Genomic DNA, 22,965 nt, shown 5'->3' with positions numbered 1-22,965 from the left:
CCACAGGCCCTGGACCTCCCCTCTGAATCCTCAAAAGGGCAAGCATATGAGCAAATCCAGGAATCGGAGAAATTAGGGGAGGTATAGCATAGCGACGCCTCTTCATCCTCCCCAGATGAGGGGGTTGTCCCCGGGGATATTTTCCCCACCCCCGCCCCGGTTGACCTTAGGCAATTCCAAGAACTATTCAAGAGAGTAGCACAAACACAGGACATTCACATAGCGGAGATGCAGGAGAAACATCATAAACTCCTGAAAAATTTAAGACCCCCGGCTTCATCTAAGATTGCTATCCCACTAGATGAAGCGATTATGAAATCAGCCACCAACATATGGCAGACTCCAGCCACTACCCCTTCCACAAATAAGAGGGCGGATAAGAAATACTTTGTTCCAGCCAAGGGCATGGAATTCCTGTTTAGCCACCCCCAACCAAATTCCCTGGTAGTCGAATCATCACAGCAGAGATCCAAGACATCCCAATATAAATCAGGAGGGTCAGAAAAAGACGTGAGGAAATTAGACACGTTCGGTAGGAAGATTTATTCCTCCTCTACCTTGCTACTCAGAATGGCAAACTGTGCAGCACACCTGTCAAACCACAACTTTGACAATTATTCCAGACTTGCTTCCCTCATGGATTTCCTTCCAGAGGGTAAGAAACCGGTGCTGAAAGTGATCGTCCAAGAGGGCTACGCAGCCTCACGAAGAGGAGTCCAGATTGCTCTGGACGTGGCAGACACGGCAGCACGCTTCACAGCCACAGCAGTGGTAATGCGTAAAGAATTGTGGCTCCAGAGGTCCGGCGTTCCCAGAGATCTGCAAACAAAAATCGTAGACCTTCCATTTGATAAACAGAAGTTATTTGCAGATTCAACTGACTCGGTCCTACGCTCCAGCAAGGACTCAAGAACCACACTTAGGACCCTGGGCATATGTACCCCTCCGTACAGGAGGAAGAAGTTTTACCCCCAGCAAAGGTGCTATGCTTATCAACCTCAGTGTACACAATACCAATGGAGCTATGACCAGGGACGCCACCACCAGCAGCAACAGTATAGGGCCCACAGATGACGCCCCCAGCAGGGTCGCACACCCTCGGGGCAAGCCCTGAGATAGCAAGTTTGACGGCTATGTCGAGGACTGCAATATCAACACCATCCCTCAATGCCAATCCCAGCACATGTTCCATCATCGGCTCAAACTGTTCTACTCTCAATGGCAAAACACCACCACAGACAAATGGGTTCTGGAGATTATAGCCACAGGATACACGATACCCTTCCAATCACTACCTCCACCGAAACCGCCCACCCAGCCCTTCTTCAAGGACCCCTCCCACGAGAGAAAGTTAAAACAGGAAGTAGACTATCTCATGTTCATAGGGGCGGTGGAGAGAGTCCCGGAACAATTCCAAGGGAAAGGGTTCTACTCACGGTACTTCCTAACAGAGAAGAAGACAGGAGGCTGGAGGCCAATCCTGGACCTACGGACCCTCAACGGGCATCTGCGCAAACAGCGTTTCAGGATGATTACAGTTGCCTCCATACTTACGGCATTGGACGATGGAGATTGGTTTGCAGCCCTCGACTTGCAGGACACACATTTTCATATAACTATTCACCCGGCACACAGACGTTTCCTCCGCTTCACAGTAGGCAGGGAGCACTTCCAATACAGAGTTCTTCCATTCGGTCTCTCTTCGGCACCCAGAGTGTTCACCAAAACACTGGTGGTAGTATCAGCTTACCTACACAGACAGGGTGTGTTCATTTTTCCATACCTGGACGACTGCCTACTGAAAGGGGCCTCAAAGGCAGAGGTCCTATGCATGATACACGTCACTACAAACACATTCGCCTCGTTGGGCCTAGTTATCAACCTCTCGAAATCAAAGACCGAGCCTGCGCAGAATATACAGTTCATAGGGGCATGCATAGACTCTACTACATCAAGAGTATACCTGCCCGAGGCCTGTTTCCGCACCATCAAATCACTGGTACAAGTGATGACATACAGCCCCACAGTAGTGCCAATCCTAACATGTCTACAACTGTTGGGGCACATGGCAACCACCACGTTCGTGGTACAGAATGCCAGGCTGCATATGCGGGGCCTGCAGCATTGGCTGGGGAGCATTTACAAACCAGTAGTCCATACCATCCACAGGGCAGTATCGCCCACAGCGGAGGTGCACAGGTCACTGGCATGGTGGGCAGATCCCAAGAACTTACTAGTAGGGGTGCCGTTCCACCAACCACAAATCGCGATTTTTCTAACAACAGACGCATTCCACATAGGATGGGGAGCGCACATCGGCAACAGAGTAACTTGGGGCTATGGTCCCCCACGGAAAAGACATTGCACATAAACATACTAGAACTCAGAGCAGTGTTCAACGCATGCAAACGCTTTCGGAAATACCTGCACGGCAAAGTAGTTGGGATAAATACCGACAACACCTCCACCGTGTTTTATATCAACCAGCAAGCAGGGGCCAGATTCTGTGCGCTATGCGCAGAGGCAGTCCAGTTGTGGAACTGGTGCATTGTCAACAATATAACGCTGAAAGCCTCATACCTACCCGGTGTCCACAATGTGAAGGCGGACCAGCTAAGCGGGCGATTTGCGCTCACGCACGAGTGGCAGATCCGTGCCTATCTGCTCCGACAAGTTTTTCACAAATGGAGGGTTCCCCAAATCGATCTATTTGCCACTTACAACAACAAACAATGCCCTCAGTACTGCTCCAGAGCGGGCATAGGACAGGGATCCTTGGAGGATGCCTTCACGGTGCCATGGAAGGGCTCTCTACTCTGTGCATTCCCTCCCACGACACTCATTCACAAGGTTCTAGAGAAAGCCAAAAGAGAGAGAGCACGCATAATACTGATAGTCCCAACCTGGGACCGACAGCAATGGTTTCCTCTGCTTCTCCGCATGTCATGCTGCCCGCCACTCTCCCTACCAGTAGTGCCGGACCTTCTCACGCAGGCTCAGGGGTCCGTAGTGCACCCACACCCTCAAAGACTCTGCCTACAGGTGTGGCTAATCCATGGCTCAGCGCCTTAGAGAGCACATGTTCGGAGGGAGTGAAACACGTTTTGGAGTCCAGTTGAAGGACTTCCACCAGAAGGACTTATGCGCAGAAGTGGACACGATTCATCTCCTGGTGTTCTTCCAAGCAGTTGGCTCCTCAGGGCGTCCCTATAACTGCAATTCTAGAATACCTGCTGGAGCTAAAACAAGACGGACTCTCCCTATCCTCTCTAAAGGTCCATCTTGCAGCTATATCAGCGTTTCAACATAAAGAGGAAGGGCCAACCATAGTTGCCCATCCTATGGTCACGCAGTTCCTAAAGGGGCTGGTAAACCTGTACCCCCCTCGGAAACCGCTATCGCCGTCATGGAGTTTGGACTTGGTCCTCCACATGCTGTCAGCACCACCCTTTGAACCATTGGCCATGGTACCCCTCCGGCTACTTACCCTGAAAACAACCTTCCTTCTCACCATCGTGTCAGCCCGCAGCGTGAGTGAACTCGCAGCAATAATGGCAACGCCACCCTGCAGAGTATTCTCAAAAGAAGTGGTGATCTTACGATTACACCCGGCTTTCCTTCCAAAGGTTTCCTCAGAGTTCCTCATTAACGAACCAATAGTATTACTCTCATTTTATCCTAAGCCTCACAACTCTAGCAAAGAGGCGCGGCTGCACCTGCTAGACGTAAGGAGGGCGTTGGCCTTTTACATAGACAGAACTAAGCCCTTCTGGAAAAAGGACAGACTCCTGGTGTGTCTCGCACCCAGGTCGAAAGGGGAAGGCCTATCCTCACAAAGAATTTCAAATCACATCATATCCTGCATAAGACTGTGTTATGGGCTGAGTAAGACCCCTCTGCTAGTTCCGCCCAGGGCTCACTCCACCAGAACAATGGCAGCGTCGACGGCCTTCTTCAAAGGCATCATGTTAAAAGATATCTGCAGAGCGGCGACTTGGTCATCTTACGACACCTTTGCCAAGCATTATGCCATGCATTGGGTGTTCGATGAGGATACATGCCTATCAACAGCAGTCCTATCAAGGGCAAGCTGCACATAAGAGGACACCCACCTCCTTAATTGGGGTCACTGCTGGGTAGTCACCCACTGTGGAGCACCCACGGGGACCACTCAAAGAAGAAAGAGAAGTTACTCACCTGTGTAGTAACGATGGTTCTTTGAGATGTGTCCACGTGGGTGCTCCACTACCCGCCCGTCCTCCCTGCTTTGGAGCTCTGTTTTTGCGTTTTTCAGAAGCATCCGGGGCGGTTGGTCAAGGAACTGGGGGCAGGGACTGGATCGCGCATGTGACCGAAGGCACGCGAAGGACCAGCACGCATCGGCGCATGCGCAACCTGACAGAGACTGCTAAAGATTTCCGATCTGCGGCGCCGGGGCGAGCCCGACACCTACTGTGGAGCACCCACGGGGACACATCTCGAAGAACCATTGTTACTACACAGGTGAGTAACTTCTCTTTTTCCATCCATCTGGAGTTTTGAACCCTACACAACCTTCCACCAATAACCATGCTGAGGCAGCAGCAATAAGGGATGCTTTAAAACATAGCTTCATGAATGATCTGTAACATACATGCTAACGATGTATTTCTCTGTTGTAGTGCCAATAAATCATACCGTGTCTTCACGAATGAATGCTTTTACTTGATGGGAGGGTGTTAAGTTGCAGTAAGTTGGGTGTATGTGGCAGGCAGCTGTGCCTTTAGCCCTCACCCAACCTGCCTGGGTTCCTGTGTTGTGCATCCTCTGCAGATGTTGATGTAGTGGTGGACAGCTGTGCCGTCAGCCTGCCCGGTTCCTTTAGCTGCACGTCTCCTGTGGATTTGTGCATAGTAGCAGGCAGCTGTGCCTTCAGCCCTCTCCTAATCCCTGCCACTTCCCCACAATGATTTTTGTTCCCTACCACTCCTGCATGCCACAAAATCACACAGAGCTCAAAGGAATGATTTTATTTTGGTGGGAGGAGAGGTTTAAGTGGCAGGGAAAAGAAGCATTGTCAGAGGAACTTGAATAGCCTTTTGCAGTGGTCCTTGGGGCTAGAGCAGCAGGCTATCCTTGCCCTCCCTCTCCATGTTCAGGGACTGCAACAATGGGGGGATGGGTGACCTCTTCCATCTGCTAAAGATTTATTAAGGATGGGATTCTAAGCATTCATTTCACAACACTTCATTTACCATCGCTTATCCAGCACATTTCTTTGTGGACATGGTAAGCTTTAAGCAATTGTCCACTTTTGGGGGAAGGACTGCAAAGCAGGGAAAGCAATCAGGTGTCCTGAGGCAGGGAAGTTCCCCCCCCCCCCCCCCCCCCATTCCTGGGGCAATCCTCCCCATGAACAAGGAACACAGCACCTGGCAGCTGTGTGATGAGAGGGGGTGGTGGGAAAGAGTTTGATTACAGCTGCATGGATGGCTGTGTGTGGGGGATCCCTGTAAAGTAAAAAGAAATGCTGGGTGGAAAGGGACATAGGAGGCGAGATGCCTTTATTCGACATTTTACATTCAAAACTGATCCTATACCCATCCCATAATATTGACATTTTGTTATCAAGATTTTGGCTCAATAAATTGAGCTAATGGCATTTACAGTAAAGACAATGACATTTTAATATCAAGCTAACTCTTTAAATTTGATTTTATCTCGTAAGTGCAGCCTCAGAAATTATCTAAAGCTAACATTTGTTAAATGCCTAGCGGAGTTTTTTTGTTTATTGGCAGCACTCAACGGTATAAAAATATCTCAATAACACATTTTTCATGTTAAACTTAACAGTTCGTCTTTGAGCGATGTCCCTGTGGATGCTCCGCTGTCAGTGCAGCGCTTGTCCCAGGACTGCAGATTGGAGACTCTTTATAGCTTTATCTAGCTGGTTTGCGCTTGTGCTTCTGCTGCATCTCTCTGTTCGCGCTCTTTTGCTCATGTGAACAGACCAGCTGAAGCCAGTTCCTCTCAACTGCCCCAGGCTGCAGATGGAGCTAACTGCCCTCTCCTCAACTTGACGTCATGGGACTGAATATTCTTTTCAAACTCTGTATATAATTCTTGTCGTGTGTTGTTCATTGTCCATTCAGGGCTGGTTCTCAGTGGTTGCTCACCCAATTGCTAAGAGATTTCTCAAGGGGCTCACAAATATGTATCCTCCACGCAGACTGACTCCTCCTCCCTGGAGTCTTGATCTAGTTCTTGGGGCATTGATGAGACCGCCATTTGAACCTCTGGCTACTACCCCTTGTAAGCTACTTTCTGTGAACATAATCTTTCTTTTTGCCATCACATCCACCCATAGAGTCAGTGAAATATCAGCTCTCATTGCAGGTCCTCTGTACACAATCTTCACTAAGCATGGAGTGATCCTCAGACACCATCCAGTTTTTGTTCCTAATGTCTCCTCCAACTTTCACATCAATGCACCTATTGTCTTACCTGCATTTTATTCTAAACCACATTCATCACTGCAGGAAGTGGCACTGCATACTCTGGAGGTCTGCAGGGCACTTGCTTTTTCTATAGACAGGATGAAAACATTCCACAAAACAGAATGTCTACTGGTTTCATTGGCAGAATGCTCTGAAGGTGAGCCTCTATCATCCCAAAGTATAGCTCATATCATCACCACGTGCATCACCCAGTGCTGTTCTTCCAGCCAGATGCCTCTCCTGACACAACCATGAGCATATTCCACATGAGCCATGGCGACTTTGACAGCCTTCCTCAAGGGAGTGTCCCTTAGAGCATCTGCAGAGCAGCCACCTGGTCATTGCACGTTACCTTCGTCAGACCCTATGCTATCCGGGACAGATGGGCTGCAGATACTCACTAGCCACAGCGGTCCTTTCTGCTCCATTAATACGGTGACTCCTTTTTTATTTCCTCCTCCATTTATTGGGGAACTGCTACACCATCACCTATAGTGGAGCACCCACGGGGCCATCATTCGAAGAAGAAAGCAAAGTTACTCGCTTTGGTGCAGTAACTATAGTTCTTTGAGATGTGTTCCCCCCCATGGGTGCCCCACTACCCACCCTCCTCCCTGCTTCGGAATCTGCCCTGTCTGTCTGTTCTTTTTCGCAGATTCCAGCGTGGTTTCGAGGAATGGGCTCAAGCCGGTCCACACACATGATCAAAAGAGAGCCAACGGAGAGGTGCAACAGCAGCACATGTGCAGACCGGCTAGATATAGCTATGAAGAGTCTCTGATCTGTGGTGCCAGGCCAAGCCCTGCACCTACAGTGGAGCAGCCATGGGGACACGCATCTTGAAGAATGATAGTTACTTCACCAAGGTGAGTAACTTGCTCTATTATTGGGGAGGCATAAGAACTGGACCTTCCATTACCTCTCCCTGCACATCAATTTATTCACTTTTGTATGCCTAAAAGCAAACCCTTCACTCAGTTTTTACTTACTCCTTACTCAGGAAAAAAATATTCTTCATTGGCTTCACTGTAGGATAGGGTGTGAAAATTGGGGATTTCCTGAATAGGGGTTTCAGGATTGTGGCTTAATCCAGAGCCCACTGAAGTTCATCAGATACTTCTGACTTCTTTGGGGTTTGGGTCAGGTACTTGTTCATAGTTTCTAAGCAGGTTTATCTCACCCTTTTCCATATCATCTTCATCACTGGGGAAGAGGACAGCGAGGAAAGAAACTCAGATTTATTTGTGAGCGGACAAAGTATTTCTTTCATGTACTTGTACAGTGTACAGAACAATGATGTCCTGATTCTAGATTCTGTTGCAATGCAAGCAAATGATGATTGTAGTAATAAGGCAGTGAGTTACAGAGCAGAGAATTGGGTGGTCAGTTACATGAGAGTCTCAGGGTGTTAATTGTCTACTCTGCCCAAAATTTCTGATGGTGACCACCTGTGTTTGATACATAATAGTTCTAGGGTTTCACAACCAAAACATGTACCAGGAAAATGAAAATTAATTGATGTGCTGAAGTGCATGAACTATATTGACCAGTTAAAATAAACATGCAGTTTATATTTGAAAAGAATGTTTTTAAAAATCATTGGTTTTTTTCAATGGCCATTTTTTTGGAGAAATTAAAGAAAGTTCTGCAGATTGAAATGGACTCATCCCTCACTAAATGAGTACTTTACTTACAAGTACTCACTAAAACAAGGGGCACATATATACCTACATTTGTTCACTAAACAAGTGAATTCCCTCCCTTCCTGCTAATACGAGCCTTATTGAACTTCCTGCACACCCAACCCGCCACAGCCTGAACCCCCCACAGACCCAACCCACCACAGCCTGAACCCCACCACTGGCCCTGCAGACCCAGCCCGTCGCAGCTTGAATCCCTCCACCTGCCCCATGTCCCTATCCCACTGCAGCCTGAAACCCTGCTGGCCTCACAGACCCAACCTGCCATGCCCTTAACCTCCGCACCCCCTACCTGCCCCATGGACCCAAACTGCAGCAGCCTGGACCCTACCCCCCACAGACCTAACCCACTTCATTACAGCCTTAACCCTCCCCCCTACGTCTGCCCCACAGACCCAACCCACCACCAGATTTTAACCCTCACTCCCGCTCATGGCCCCAAACTGCCACCAGCCTTTAACCCTCTCCAATCCCCTCTACCCCACAAAACCCAAAGTTCACCTACCTTTCAAAAGCAGTGCCACATATTGCCGCTCCTTCACCATTTACGAGCACTTGAAATGAATCGGAGACTTTTACTTGTATTTTAATGGGAATTTAGTGTCCCTCTTACAAGTTTTTGCCTACAAGCAGAAAGTTGGGAACCAGTTGTTCTCGTATAGCAAGGGCTGAGTGTAATTGTGTAAAATCACAAAACACTTGACTGAAATAAGTGGGGTTTTTTTTTGTCCCAACGAACTTACCACCAGATATGTAAATGTATTTAGATTTCCAAAGAAGTATATAGATGTCTAGTAGGGTTTTCGAAAGTGCCTTGGCATCTAACTCCTTTGTGACTTATGCACCTAAATACTTTTGAAAATCCCGGTGGATACCACATATCTGCATCTTTTGGTGCCTATATCTCTAAAAATTTCATGCTTAGAGGCTAGGTCTCCAGTCCTGTGAAAACTCACACATGCTTAGTTTGCTGCGCTGCACATAGTTCATTTGAATTAATTGAAAACACTCACAAAGCATGTTTGTGGAAGTCTTTGCAGTATTTGTGTCTAAATCTACTGTCCTGCAAACAGCAACGAAGGGTCCTGTGGCACCTTATAGACTAACAGAAAAGTTTTGAGCATGAGCTTTCGTGAGCAAAGACTCACTTCATCAGATGCTGGTCGTCTGAGTTTGTGCAAGCTTCCTCGTGAGGTTGATAGATTTCCACTCCATATGGCTAAATGCAGTGCCTTGCATGATGTCAAGTATCGGAGGGGTAGCTGTGTTAGTCTGGATCTGTAACAGCAACAAAGGGTCCTGTGGCACCTTATAGACTAACAGAAAAGTTTTGAGCATGAGCTTTCGTGAGCAAAGACTCACTTCATCAGATGCCTTTGCTTCCGGCTCTCAGCCCCTGCCATTTTACATGGGTGACCTGGCACAGCTGCTATAAAGAACAGGCAGCTGTTGCCTGTGGAGCTAGCTGCCTCCTGCAAAGGTGAGTGAGTGTGGGTTGGGGGTGGGAGGAGGAGGGTGGGATTAGATGGGAGGTGGGGGGTGCCTGGCTCAGGTGGGGGGGATGGGGACAAGGTAAGAGTGGGGGGCTGGTGATGCCTGGCTTTGTGGGATGTGAGGGGCTCAGGTGGGTGGCCTATGGGGCTTGCAGGGCTCAGGTGGCCAGCTAGCTTGTGGGAATTGTGGTGCTTGGGCAGTCGGCCCTGGCATCGCAGAGTTCAGGCAGCATGGGGCTTGGTGGCTCAGGATGGCAGGCAGGTGGCTGGCCCCAGCAGCATGGGGCTCAGGCGGCTTGGGATGGCAGGTAGGCGGCTGGCCCTGGCAGCTTGGGCAGCTGGCCCACGGCTGGGGCAGGCAGTTGGTGGGTGCACAGCTGGTCCCGGCAGCACAGGGCTCAGGCAGTCAGCTGGCAGGCAGGTGGCTGGCCCACCCGGTTGGCTGGCAGGCAGGTGGGTGATTGGCCCCGGTGGCATGGGGCTTGGGTGTGTGGTTCTGGCAGCAAAGATCTCAGGCAGGCAGGCAGGCAGCTCTGGCAGTTGGCACGGGGCTAAGGCAGCTGGCCAGCTGGGGCTGCACCAGGCACCTGCAAGGGGCCAAGAAAAACTATTTGTGTTTATTTTTAATTATAAATAGCATTTTATATCAAGTTTTTATGTTTATTTTAAATTATGAATTGAATTATTCGTTAAAAGCAGGGCTGGATGACGGTAAAGAAGAGGCGGGGGGGTCGTGAAGGTTTCTCAAAAATCAAGAGGGGCGTGATGCCCAAAAGTTTGGGAACCACTGATCTAGACCATGGGATTCCATTCCAGAGTCTCTTGGTTTATAGTCATAGATGGATCTATCCTCTGTAAACTTATCTAATTCTTTTTTTAAACTCATTTGTACTTTTGGCCTTTACCACATTCTCTGGGGAATGAGTTCCATAGGTTGACTATGCACGTGTGAGGAAACTTCTTTGTTTGTTTCAAATGTTCTGCCTATTGATTTTTAACTGTGTGAGCCTTGCTTTTTGTATTATGTGAAGGAGTAAATAGGATCTTAAATATCACATTCAAAATTCAGTCTGATTTTCTTTGTCAGTGTTCTGGAAATGAAAAGTAATGCTGCTGTTTTTCAATTCAAGCACAGTCTGACAAATATATGTACTGGAAAAAAAGTAGTTTGAGATATGTCCCAGATTCACACTGTGATCTGATTATTGACTCAACCCCCCTGATACTAGCCAGTTTTTTCCCCTGAAACGTTTTTGTGTTCCTCAAGCTGTTATGAAAACAGTTGTGTAACAGTAAAGTCAGTACTTGTGAATTGACTGGCTGTGTATCACACACTGAGTCGTGTAAAATGATTATGATAATTTTCTGCTAATATCAGTAAGAAAGTCCCTAAGATTTTCACAAGATTTTCTGTAATATTTTTCCAATTTAGAAGATTTACATACAGATTTAGTGTATGAATTTTAATTTCTGCAGTTTGGTGATCAAATAAAAATTCTGTTTTAAATTTAGTAAACACTGAATGTAGTAGGAAATCAAATGTTTGACATTTTTACAAACTTTCAGTATGAAATTCTTGCAACATGCAGATAAGTAGAGATTGTGTGGTAAAGCAGCACAAAAAAAACTAGATAGATTCAATGCTACAATCCAACTTGAAAGTAGGAGTCAATAATCTGTGTAGGTTGGCTGCGGATGCCCTAATCATTGACCTCATCTCTCACCCCTCTACATGGCATTTTTAGCCAGGAGATTTCTGCAGTTTGGGGATCTCATTTATGTAAGTCCTCAAAATCACACTGACTTTTACTGCCGGAGTACATTTGGAAGGCCTGGGACTTAAAGGGGATGGAGGCCACGCTGCTTAAAGGTTTTCTTATAAAGCTGCCCCCATTGGATAATTTATTTCACCTATTGCAGGCAGTGAGCTTGGCCAGGACTGGCTATAAAGAACTCAGCAGGGAACCTGTAAATCTTTTTACTTGTATCATTCTAAAGCATAAGAAGCTTGCACACCATCTCTGCTCTTCTACGTAGCAGAACTGTGGCATCTCTCTTGCATTTTGGGCCTTAAGTGGCCGCTCCACAGTAGGCCTGATTTTGCCCTTATACAGTACCTATTTTACAGTTCTTACTACTGAATATCATTCCCTTTTTTGCAGTATATAATTTTAAAAATAGTATAAACCACTTTAAAAATTCTTGTTAGTGAGATCTGCTGACCAATTCACCTTTCAGTGCATATATTTTTAAATTTTTTTTAAATTAGAAGGCAAAACAGTTCTTTCGTCCTTGGCTTATCATACATATATGTTATAGCCATTAACATAAGAGAAATCAAAATAGGAGGTGATTCTGTTTCAAGAATTTGTAATAATTCTTTCTCTTAACACATGAATGTGTTCAGCATTGGCAAAAGAACATGTTGCTACCAAAACTGAAATAAGATCCTTGAAACAGAAAGGATGTTGCCATGGAAAAGTGAAGTAACACTCAGTGCAGCTGCGATACATTAATGAATAGGATATTTTTTTAAAAGATCATTTGTGTTTGGTGTGGCTTGGAGGGTCCCAACCAGATGGTTTCCATGAACAGGATCTGACCCCCAGCTTGAGGACTTCTTACTGGCAGATTACTTCATTTTCTTTCCTTTGGATTGTCAGATCCTTACATTAATGCAAGATTTACTGCTGCAGATTTTATATTCAATTGCATAAATCAGTCACATTTTATTTTAGTCAAAATTTTAGACATACCAATTAACAGTTATTTAGAAAGGTAAAAAGGATTTATATGGTAGCTTTATCATATGCTGTTGATGTAAATTTATTTTAAAAACTGGATTACATATCATTTAAAGAACTTTCCATATCAGTAAAATTATCTATAACATATGTTCTTATTATTTAGTCCCGCATATATTGCACTAATTTTAGGAATAGTCTTCTCTCCCTTTACTAAACTTGCTGTACCCAAATGTTCAGGGCAATGGGGAGCATGCATTTTATTCTCAGATGCCTGTGAAACATCCCGTTGAAACTTGCTGCAGTAGCATAACTGCAAAATTTGGCCCAATAAGAAATGCTTAAGAATCCATGGTTGAATGGTCGACATATTTTGAACCAAATTCTATTGCCCTTTAGTCCATGAGCTGTCCCTTTGAAATCAATGGCCTAACTCACACTAACTCCAAGTAGTACAGAACATGGAGGATGGTACAATCAAGGCCTAAATGAGTGATTCCACCTTCTAAATAGTATAGGGGGTACTGTTGTGATTTCACGTCAATATCCTTGATATGGCAAAATGAAATTAAACGAGGGGAAATGACCTGAGCAACTTGTATTCAAAGCAGTTTTTTCAGCTGAAGTGAACAAATCTTTTGAGTTTCCTGGTTCTGTATACTTCTAAAGTGAACTTCGTTAAAAATTTGTTGTAGACCCTTGCTGTGGGTAAAGTGATAGAGCATTGTGTTTCTGAATTGATGGGATTTGTGAGTTATTACTACCACATGCCTTGTATATTCTAGCAACATTTGATGTTAATCATCAGATTTTGTTATTTGTTATAAACTGCTTACTCAGTAAATGCATTGATAAAACAAAAGCTACTCTCATCAGAATTACATTGTCTTTGTCACCAGTTTATCACTGCCTCAGAGTGGTCTGAATTATAACTTATTGCTATTAGACCAGAAAATGCTCTTATATGTCGTAGTAAAAATCTCTGAAAATTGACATAATTAATTTTTAGTGTTTTTGAAAATCCATATGTGTTAGATCTGTAAAGATACACATTTGCTTCTCATCCGATATAAATAAAGTACACTTTGGATCAATAGATTACTTATTGAAGATATTATTAACATCATTTTACAGCTCAAATTACTCTTAAACTAGAAATGGAAACACACAGTTTTCATGTAATGCCTTTATTTTTGCAAAATTCTACTTATATGTTTATACAGGGAATTCTTGTCAATTTATCTCTGTTCACAAGGCTGGCAAATTATTTATGGTATTGAAGAATTCCAATCCTGTTACACCTCCTTATTGCTCTCATGGGAGAAAGTTAACCTTTAGGAGAGGGTATCATGTATTAAGTCTTCATTATCATTTGTAAGATAAAGATTCTTTAATTTTATAAACTTACAGTATCTTGATGCATTTATTGGACACTGCTATATGAATTACAAAGAAGCAAACAAGCCTTCAAGTGACATCTTGCATCTGAAATATTGTGGAGAACGTGACTGAATCTTAGTGTGCATTTGCTGAGCAAAGCATTCAAGTGTGCAGGCTGTTAAGGTTATTTGATAGCCAGATGCAGAATATTATTTGCAAGAGCCAAGTAAGACTAACAGTCTTTAGAGTGCATTACCCCTGAATTTAGAAGTCATGATGAGTTCAGTCCTTGGTTTGGGCTTACATGTCTTAGCTAAAAGTCTCTACAGATATGGCAAAATGATCAAAACTGTTTCATGGCAGAGTAAGTTGTTGTGTACTCTGTGGAAACAAATTTTTCATTTGAAATCACATGAATCTGTTTTAATCTGAAAGGCGACAAAAGCAGACAAACCTGTTAGTTTCTAAACTTTATTAACTTTTTTCATTACAATATATATCTTGGTACTAAAAAGTGTGTCAATATTTGGCTGAGGCTTTTATTTATGTTTGATTGATTGATTACACGTGAACTTTTTATGCACTTTAGTCACTGTTAACTACAAAGTAAGGGAAGAATTCTCACTGAAATAAATCTTTGTCTGAAAGTAACAGCATATAAAATATTAGTCAGTTTTAGAGTCTTAGCTAGTGGTAACAAAAACTAATGAACTGCAAAAGGGAGGGGGATTTTGTCACCTTTTCTGCCAACACAGTTTCTCTAATTCCATGATGTTTCCTGAAAGGAGCTGTAGTAAGGCAGATATATGTTCACCTTATGTGGCTGTACCTCTGTCATCAAATGTATAGACCAAAATGGCATTTTTCAGGTGCTATTTTCTATGAATAATGTAAAATGTAAATATAAGCTCCTATTATTTTCTGTTGTCCTCTCTTTTAATGCTGTTTAAGAACATAGACAGGTTTTTAATTTACTGTGAGATCTGTGATTCTGTATGATAAATGAATAAATACATTGGGAAAATGTTGAGACTTATTTCTGAGAATCTTGTATTGGATTTGCTTTTGTTTTTTCAGCTTGAAGTGCAATCCTGTTGTGTGTTTGTTCCAAATGATAGCCTGCCTTCTCCAAGTACAATTGTGTCTGGTGACATTCCCGGAACTGTCCGAAGTTGGTACCATGGACAGGCTGGTATGCCTGGTACACTTGTTGTTTGCTTGCCCCAGATAAAGATTATGAGCGCTGGACACAAATACATGGAACCACTGCAAGAAATCCCTTTTGTTGTGCAAAGATCCATTCTTGAAGAAGGTACAGCATGCAAAAAATGGAAAATCATCCTGTTATTTTTTAATGTATAATTGTGTTGTGTGTTCGTTGTTTTATATTGCCAACATTTATACATAAATCCATCTTCTTACTAAAAGATTTCATATCCAAAATATATAAGCAAAGTGCCACAGAAAAACTTGCTTTCTTTAACCATTATCCATGGACTGTGCAACTATAGCAAAAATGTAATGTTTCTGAAGTGTCCATGTGTATTTAATTAATTACCATAATCTTGAAACTATCAATTTTTGAGAGGTTTTGCTGTTTTTTGCACTGAAGAAATCAGAGAAAATGAAGAACTTGTTAAAAGGTTTTCATGGGAGAATTTTATTCACAATATTTATCTCCTTTTTTGCACAGAAATCCTACTAATGAAATTTACCAAAAAATTATAAAGCACAAATTATGGAAAAGTATTTTGAGCACTACATTTGCTCTTGAGTGTCCGCCAAGTTTTGTGGTTTTACAACTGCATTTTCCTGTATTCGATTGATATTTCCCTCCCCTTTTGTTCTGTAACAACTCCAGTCTCTACACCTCCTCATGCACAACAGCAGAAACAGATTACAATGAATCTTTTAAATAATGAAGCTCTCTATAATGGTGTTGTAAGCACTGTCACATGCACAAAGTAAACAAGATTGGAGAAATAAATGTTTCTTATAATTTCTCTTAGGTATAATATTCTTATTTGTTATACATACTAACAGTAATAGGTAAATATGTTTAAACAGAAATGCAATTTTTTTTTAAATTGATGATGTCCTCTAAATCTTTTATGAAAGTTGACCACGGTTAAATTTTTCTCAGACTCAGAGAGGAAGGAGCAGTCCAAGAAAGAGAGATGAATCCCTTTGGTTGGGATAATCCTCCTGTAAGGGATTTATTTGTGTGTGGCTTTGTACTCTGGGAATAATGCCAAACAGAAGTTCTCACAATCTTGATATTTTTGATTCTCTAATGGAGCTGTTGCCTTCTTCTGTGCCAAAACTCCCTCTAAAACAGACTAGTAAAAATATATTTTCAAAGCTTTTATGTCACCTTCTTTGTTTTCTCCATGCAAAGGTAAGTAATTTTTATAGACTTTTATTAGGGATACTCTAAATGACTAAAAGTTGAACCTCTCTATTCCACCACCCTTGGGACCAGAACAGTGCCAAACAAGGGAATTTGCCAGACCATGGTAGGTCCATATTGTCTAGCAGCATTACCAACACTTCCACTACTTAATGAGCTCTTAGAAGATATTTGGGCTAAATTACAACACAGAACACTGAGAGCTAGGACTGGTGGCAGTAAAGAAACTTTATAGGACCACAGGAAACTTGGTCACACCCACTGCAAGTGGTCATCTGGCTAACTAAAATCATGTTACATTATGGATGTTGTATGAGTGAGTGCCATATTAGAGAGGTTCCACCCATATCTATAATTAAATAGGACTCCAGTGGTGATATATCATTCTTAAAACATACTATATTGTCTGTGAAATGATATGCATCTAACCTTACTCTTTCTCAAAGCTATTTTGGAACTGTTTATTCCAGATCCAAGCACATGTCCAATTTCTTGCAAAACTAGGTAGCAACTCTGACTCCTATCTCCATTTACTCATTTTTCTTACTACTGTAAAAGAAAAAAGACATAGTCATGCTGTCATCTCGGAATATTGCAACTTTCTCAGGAAGACTTCTTGACCTTCAAATATCAACATACAACAGAAATAACTCCTAGACTCAAATCTTTGTTTCCAGATCTCTGACGAGAACATTTCTCTGAGATAACTATAAACTGTAGGAGTACCTTTGGTAATCACATTCAGAAGAGCATATTAAGCATGGCACTCTGTTTCAGAATTACTGTAATGAGTACCTCAGGACCCCCGCTTGAAGCTTGCTAAAAACCAACAGGCAACTGCTGTGAGTGCTTATGCATCAAGTTTAGATGCTGAAGATGATGTGAAGAAGTTCTACATCCATTTAGACACAGTATTGAAAGACATCTCCAAAGAAGACAAGATTATCTTTGGGGATTTCAAAACCAGGGTTGAAAGAGACATGGACCTCTGACAGAGTACCATTGGGAAAGAAGGAGTTGGCAACAAAACTCCAGTGAAGTGCTCCTCCTAACCAAATGTGCAAAACCAAGCTTGTCATCACAAACACCCTCTTCCACCAGAAAAACAAATGTAAGACCTCATGGCAACATCCTTGATTGAAGCACTGGCAGCTCACAGACTCTGTCCTTGTTCATGCTCAGGATTAGTGTGTTGTCCTTCTCACACATTCAGTGACTCGCACTGATGACTGCTGGACTGCCTTATTTGGCCCATGACGATAATTAGGATTGTTACCAAATGGAAAAGTCAGAGGAGACTGATCTGAAGAAAAATCAATGTACAAGGCCTGAAGGACCCCATCAGCTGAAGTGATTTCCAGATTGAGTTCCAAAGGAAGCTGCTGACAGTACACCCTGAAGATTTCGAAGAACATTGGTGTCAATTGGAAAAGGACATAATTGGAGTTCTGGAGGAACCATTGGCTACCGGTTCAGGAAGCATCAGGACTAGTTTGATGAGAATGATGCGAAAAGTGAATGCCTGATTGAGGCAAAAAGAAAAGCCCAAAGGGCATGGCAAAGCAACATTAATTATGCAATAATAAGAGAAGCATTTGCCAAGGCAGAAGTCCAGCGTAAAATAAGGATTCTGAAAACCAGTGGAGGCCTGAGAAAGCACAAGAACTCCAGCTTCTCATACATATCAACTATACAAGAGGATTTTTCAGTGCCACCAAAGCTGTTTATGGAGTGAGAAACCATGAATACCCAGTCCTTGAAAGCCAATGAAATAATTGCTTCTCGCTGGACAGAGAACTATAATAAGCTCTTGACCAAATCCCTCAGCAACCGCCTAGGGATGATCTTGCAACACTTTCTAACCTGAGTGAGGTCCAAGCTGCCATCAAAACAATGAAGATCAACAAGGCAACTGGATTAGATGGAATCCCAATGAAGTCTTCAAGAAGATGGGCTAGAGCTTAACAAACAACTCTGCCTTCCGCTTCTCAAGATTTGGGATAGGGCTAGATGCCACAAGAGTTCAGACACTGATTGTTAGTCTCTTCAAAAAGGGCAACAAGTCAGACTGAAAACTATCACAGCATCTCCCTTCTGGCAGTGGCAGGAAAAGTCTTAGTTTGAATCCTTGCCACCCTCAGAAGAAATTCTCTCAGCATCCAAGTGCTGCTTCTGACCATTCTGAGGAATAACAGATATGATCTTCACCACCTGGCAACTACAAGAAAAATGTCATGAAAAAAACCAAGCCATATACATGAATTTTATCGACCTGACCGAAGTGTTCAACTCAGTCAATCAGAGTCCTATGGACCATGATCTCTAAGACTGACCATCTGAAAAATATCATTAGGTTATTGAGGCTGCTCCGTGGCATGACTGCCACAGTATTGACCAACAGGTCCCAAAACTATGCCTTTGAAGTCAAAATGAAAGTCAAACAAGGCTGCGACATTACCGCATCATTATTCTGCATCTTCATCACCATGACCCTTCACCTCATGGATGGCAAACTTCCAGATGGTGTGAAGATTGTCTGTAGAATGAATGGAGAGCTGTTCAGTCTCAGGAGACTGAAGGCTAAAAATCAAGACCTCCACAACCTCGATCATGGAGCTCCAGTCTGTGGATGACAACATGTTTGTTGCTCTTTCTCCCATAGCCCCTCAGACCCTCTTAAGCACGTTCACCAAAGCTTACAAGAATCTTGGCCTCACATTGAATATCAAAAAGAGTAAAGTGCTCCATCAACCCTTGCCATTGTGACAATCTCATGTACAACCTATTGAAATCAATGGAGAGCTGCTGGAAAATGTGGAGCATTTCCCATGCCTTGGAAGTCATCTTTCTGCTGAAGTTCATGTTGATGTGGAAATCCAGTGTCATCTGAGCAGTGCAAGCTCTGCTATCGCCTGTTTGAGACAAAGGTCTTCAAGAAATGGGACATCTATGCCAAGACAAAGCTCCTTGTATACCACACAGTGTTTGTTCCAATGCTACTGTATGCATATGTAATCTGGACAACATACAAGTGTCATTTGAAGGCACTTTGAACAATATCATCATGTTGCTTCAGGAGAATCTTAAATATGTCTTGGGAGGATAGGCCCACAAACACTAGCATCCTGGAAGAGTTGAACATGACCAGCATTCTAAGCCATTATCATTCACCAACAACTTCGTTGGACTGGCCACATGGTTCGGACGTCTGATCGGCGCCTTCCAAAACAGATTCTTTTTTCCACATTGGAGGAAGGACAGAGATGTGTTAGGGGCCAGAGAAAAAAGTTTAAGAATGTGCTGATGGAAAATATGAAAAAATGCAGCATTGGTGTCAATATTTGAGAGAACCTTCTCCAGGACCATCCCCAGGGGAGAGAGGTAATCTGGGAAAGAGTGATGCAGTTTGAGAGGTCCCGCCACAGCACAGACAAGGAGAGGTGGAGAAGAAAAAATAGTTCCAAAAACTGCCCGCATCCCTCCAACAGCTACCAACACCTGACTCTTCTGTGATAAGACCTGCAGCTCCAGAATTGGGCTGGTCAGCTATCAATGGACTCACTAATGGGAGGATGACATGAAGATATCCTACTTATTATTGAGTGACCACCAGGGGAGACTAGCAAAATTATGGGTCAGAATTGCCAGAAATATAATGAGAGTGAAGTTCATTAACTATCATCTCTCGAAAAGGTACCAAGAGAACAATGCAACTTCAAAATGATGAATTTTGGTGTAGTGGAGCCTAGCATACCTGGTGAAGTGACAAATGTTGTAAAATAGATGGAAAAAAACAAGGCCCTAAACCCAGATAGAGTCTTATTGAGACACTGAAGAAACTTGGAATAGAAGGCACCCATTTACCAGCATATCTGCTCAATTTAATCATGAGGTGGGAAAGTAAACTAAATAACTGGAGGAAAAGTAACTTAGTACTGACATACAACAGAAAAAAGTGACAATGGCAACTTCACAAATTATGGAAGTATTTAGCTGACTAATCACAAGAGGAAACTGTGTGAGAGAATTATCAATAAAAGACTAAAAATTAAAGCAAATTTTAGCAAAAGTTTTTATGTTGTCATGCCAGGAAGGTAGACAGTTTTTGTACTTGGGGAGCTAGTGGGGAAAAAAGAGAAATTAACAAGGTATTAATTAATCTCAAAAAGGACTTTGGCCAAGTTCAGTGAGAACTCATCTGATGGTAGGAGGGAGAAAATGGTACTTGAACTTTTTGTGTGGCTTGTTCAAGCCATGCATGTAGGCCCAATGGGAATAGTTAGTACATCTGTTTCTCTATCAAAAGTTCTATCAGTAAAGGTGGCAGTGTATCAGGCATCAGCACTAAGCCCTGACTTGTTTATTCTCATCCTGGATACCATCACAAGAACATACGGAAAGAAGTATCATGGTGCATGCTATTTGCAGATAATATTCTGTGCAGTGAGAAGAGAGTCAGTCTTACAAGAGGAGCTTGATAAATAGACGCTACACTTACACTACAGTGCTCTGTCGACAGAAGTCACCATCGGAAGAGATTTCCCGACAAAACTTCTGTTGACAGAGTGCAGCCACACACGCAAGCAAATTGGTAGAGAGCTCTGCTCTGTTGACAGAGCATCCAGACTGCCCAGCTGCTCTCAACAAAACAGGCACCCGGAAACACAGCAGACAGGACTGCCCATTGTTGTGGGTGCTGTGTCTGTCGAAAAAAGGCTCCCCCAGAGCATCCACACAGCTTTTTTTGTCAACAGAATCTGTCAGCAGTGGCATTCTGCCTCAAAGCTTTAAGGCAGAATGCTGCTGGCAAAAGTGCTGTGTTTTGTTGTGATACTGTCAACAAATCCCATTTTGTGTGTGCATGCTCTACAAGTTTTATTGACAAAACAAGGGTTTTGTTGGCGAAACTTGCTAGTGTAACTGTAGCAAGAGAGATGTGTTGGAGAGAAATGGGCTTAAAATAAACAGAGGAAAACCAGAATATATGATATATAATTTCAATATTGTGCATACTGACGAATTAGCTTTGAAACTTAAGTGAACAAACAGTATTATAAAGTTTCATTATCTGGTTTCCAAAATGTGGTGAAATGGAGGATAAAATTAGAGACAGGATAATAGATGCATTACTTTGATGGAGAGAGACAGAGAGATGTGGAACATACCAGTTTAAAAAAAAAAGGCCTTTAAAACTATGTCCAGATAGTTTTAATGTGTGGCAGTTGGTTTTGGTCAACAATGAAAAAACATGAACAAATGATCTCTTCCACAGAAATGTGAATGGTGATAAAGGTGAGTGGTGTAAGCAAAGCCGACTGCGTGAGGAATGTGCATGTTAGAGACATGCAGAAAGTCAAACCCATGTACAGGCTCAGATATTTGTTTGTGTAAAGAGTAGCCCTGACAACTATGGGAGTAAGAGAATCCAATAGGTTAGGGTTTTTTTTTTTAAGGAAGTCAACTTGAGAAGTAGTGGTGGGATGTCATAAAGGAAGACATGTTAGCATGTAGTATAATAGAGGATATGGCATTGAACAGGTTAGTTTGAAAGGAAAGGACTCAACACAGACCCAATTTGATGGGATTAATGCTAGGAAGAAGGCTGTCTATCTGAGAACTTTAAATCACTAACAACTCATAAATTGTCCTACCACCTCTGTGAAGATAGGTATTATCTCCTTTTCTACTACAGCTGGGGAAATAGGCAGAGTATTTGCAAGACTTGAAGAAAATAATACACAATGGCTACGTCTACACGTGAAGCCTACATCGAAGTAGCCTATTTCGATGAATAACGTCTACACGTCCTCCAGGGCTGGCAACGTCGACGTTCAACATCGACGTTGTGCAGCACCACATCGAAATAGGCACTGCGAGGGAACGTCTACATGCCAAAGTAGCACACATCGAAATAAGGGTTCCAGGCACAGCTGCAGACAGGGTCATAGGGCAGACTCAACAGCAAGCCGCTCCCTTAAAGGGCCCCTCCCAGACACAGTTGCACTAAACAACACAAGATCCACAGAGCCGACAACTGGTTGCAGACCCTGTGCCTGCAGCATGGATCCCCAGCTGCCGCAGCAGCAGCCAGAATCCCTGGGCTAAGGGCTGCTGCACACGGTGACCATAGAGCCCCGCAGGGGCTGGCGAAGGAGCGTGTCTCAACCCCTCGGCTGATGGCCGCCATGGCGGACCCCGCTATTTCGATGTTGTGGGACGCGCAACGACTACACGGTTCCTACTTCGATGTTGAACGTCGAAGTAGGGCACTATTCCCATCCCCTCATGGGGTTAGCGGCTTCGACGTCTCGCCGCCTAACGTCGATGTTAACATCGAAATAGCGCCCAACACGTGTAGCCGTGACGGGCACTATTTCGAAGTTAGTGCTGCTACTTCGAAGTAGCGTGCACGTGTAGACACGGCTAATGACTTTAGGAAACCTTAGCTAGAAGAAGCCATTTCACCTGAAATCCAGTGTTGTAATCATAAAATTACATATCTGCTGCAGATAATTCCCAATACTGCAACAAGATCATCTAAAACAAAAGAAGACGGACAAAGCATTTTTAAAATTTAATGAGTATTTTCCATGATGATTAGGGGCAGATAAAAGGTACAGTTGACTTTATTGCTAGCCAAAGAAACCAGCAAGAACATCAGCAGCATGTTCAAATGAACAAACACTAGAGAGAACCATTTTTTATTATCTTTTCAGAAAAAAAAACAGCTTTTATCCCCCACATGAGAGAATTCTTGCCAGG

The 22,965-nt window shown here is 43.4% G+C and overlaps 1 protein-coding gene across 8 annotated transcripts in view; it reads left to right on the top strand.

Moving 5' to 3' along the window:
• Window positions 1-22,965, top strand: part of VPS13B (vacuolar protein sorting 13 homolog B) — a 903,527-nt gene that overhangs the window by 501,057 nt on the left and 379,505 nt on the right. For all 8 annotated transcript variants that reach the window (XR_012644370.1, XM_074986872.1, XM_074986870.1 and 5 more), the window contains one exon: window positions 14,871-15,105. Coding sequence is in view for 7 of the 8 variants with exons in the window: in XM_074986872.1 (XP_074842973.1) it covers window positions 14,871-15,105 (235 nt within the window). In the remaining variant the exon portion in view is untranslated. The remainder of the gene's footprint in view (window positions 1-14,870; window positions 15,106-22,965) is intronic.

Source organism: Carettochelys insculpta, chromosome 2 (assembly GCF_033958435.1).
Source record: "Carettochelys insculpta isolate YL-2023 chromosome 2, ASM3395843v1, whole genome shotgun sequence".
In the NCBI taxonomy this organism is placed as follows: Eukaryota; Metazoa; Chordata; order Testudines; family Carettochelyidae; genus Carettochelys; species Carettochelys insculpta.
The sequence above is the reverse complement of the archived record's forward strand: the minus strand, read 5'-3'. Positions and strand labels throughout refer to the sequence as shown.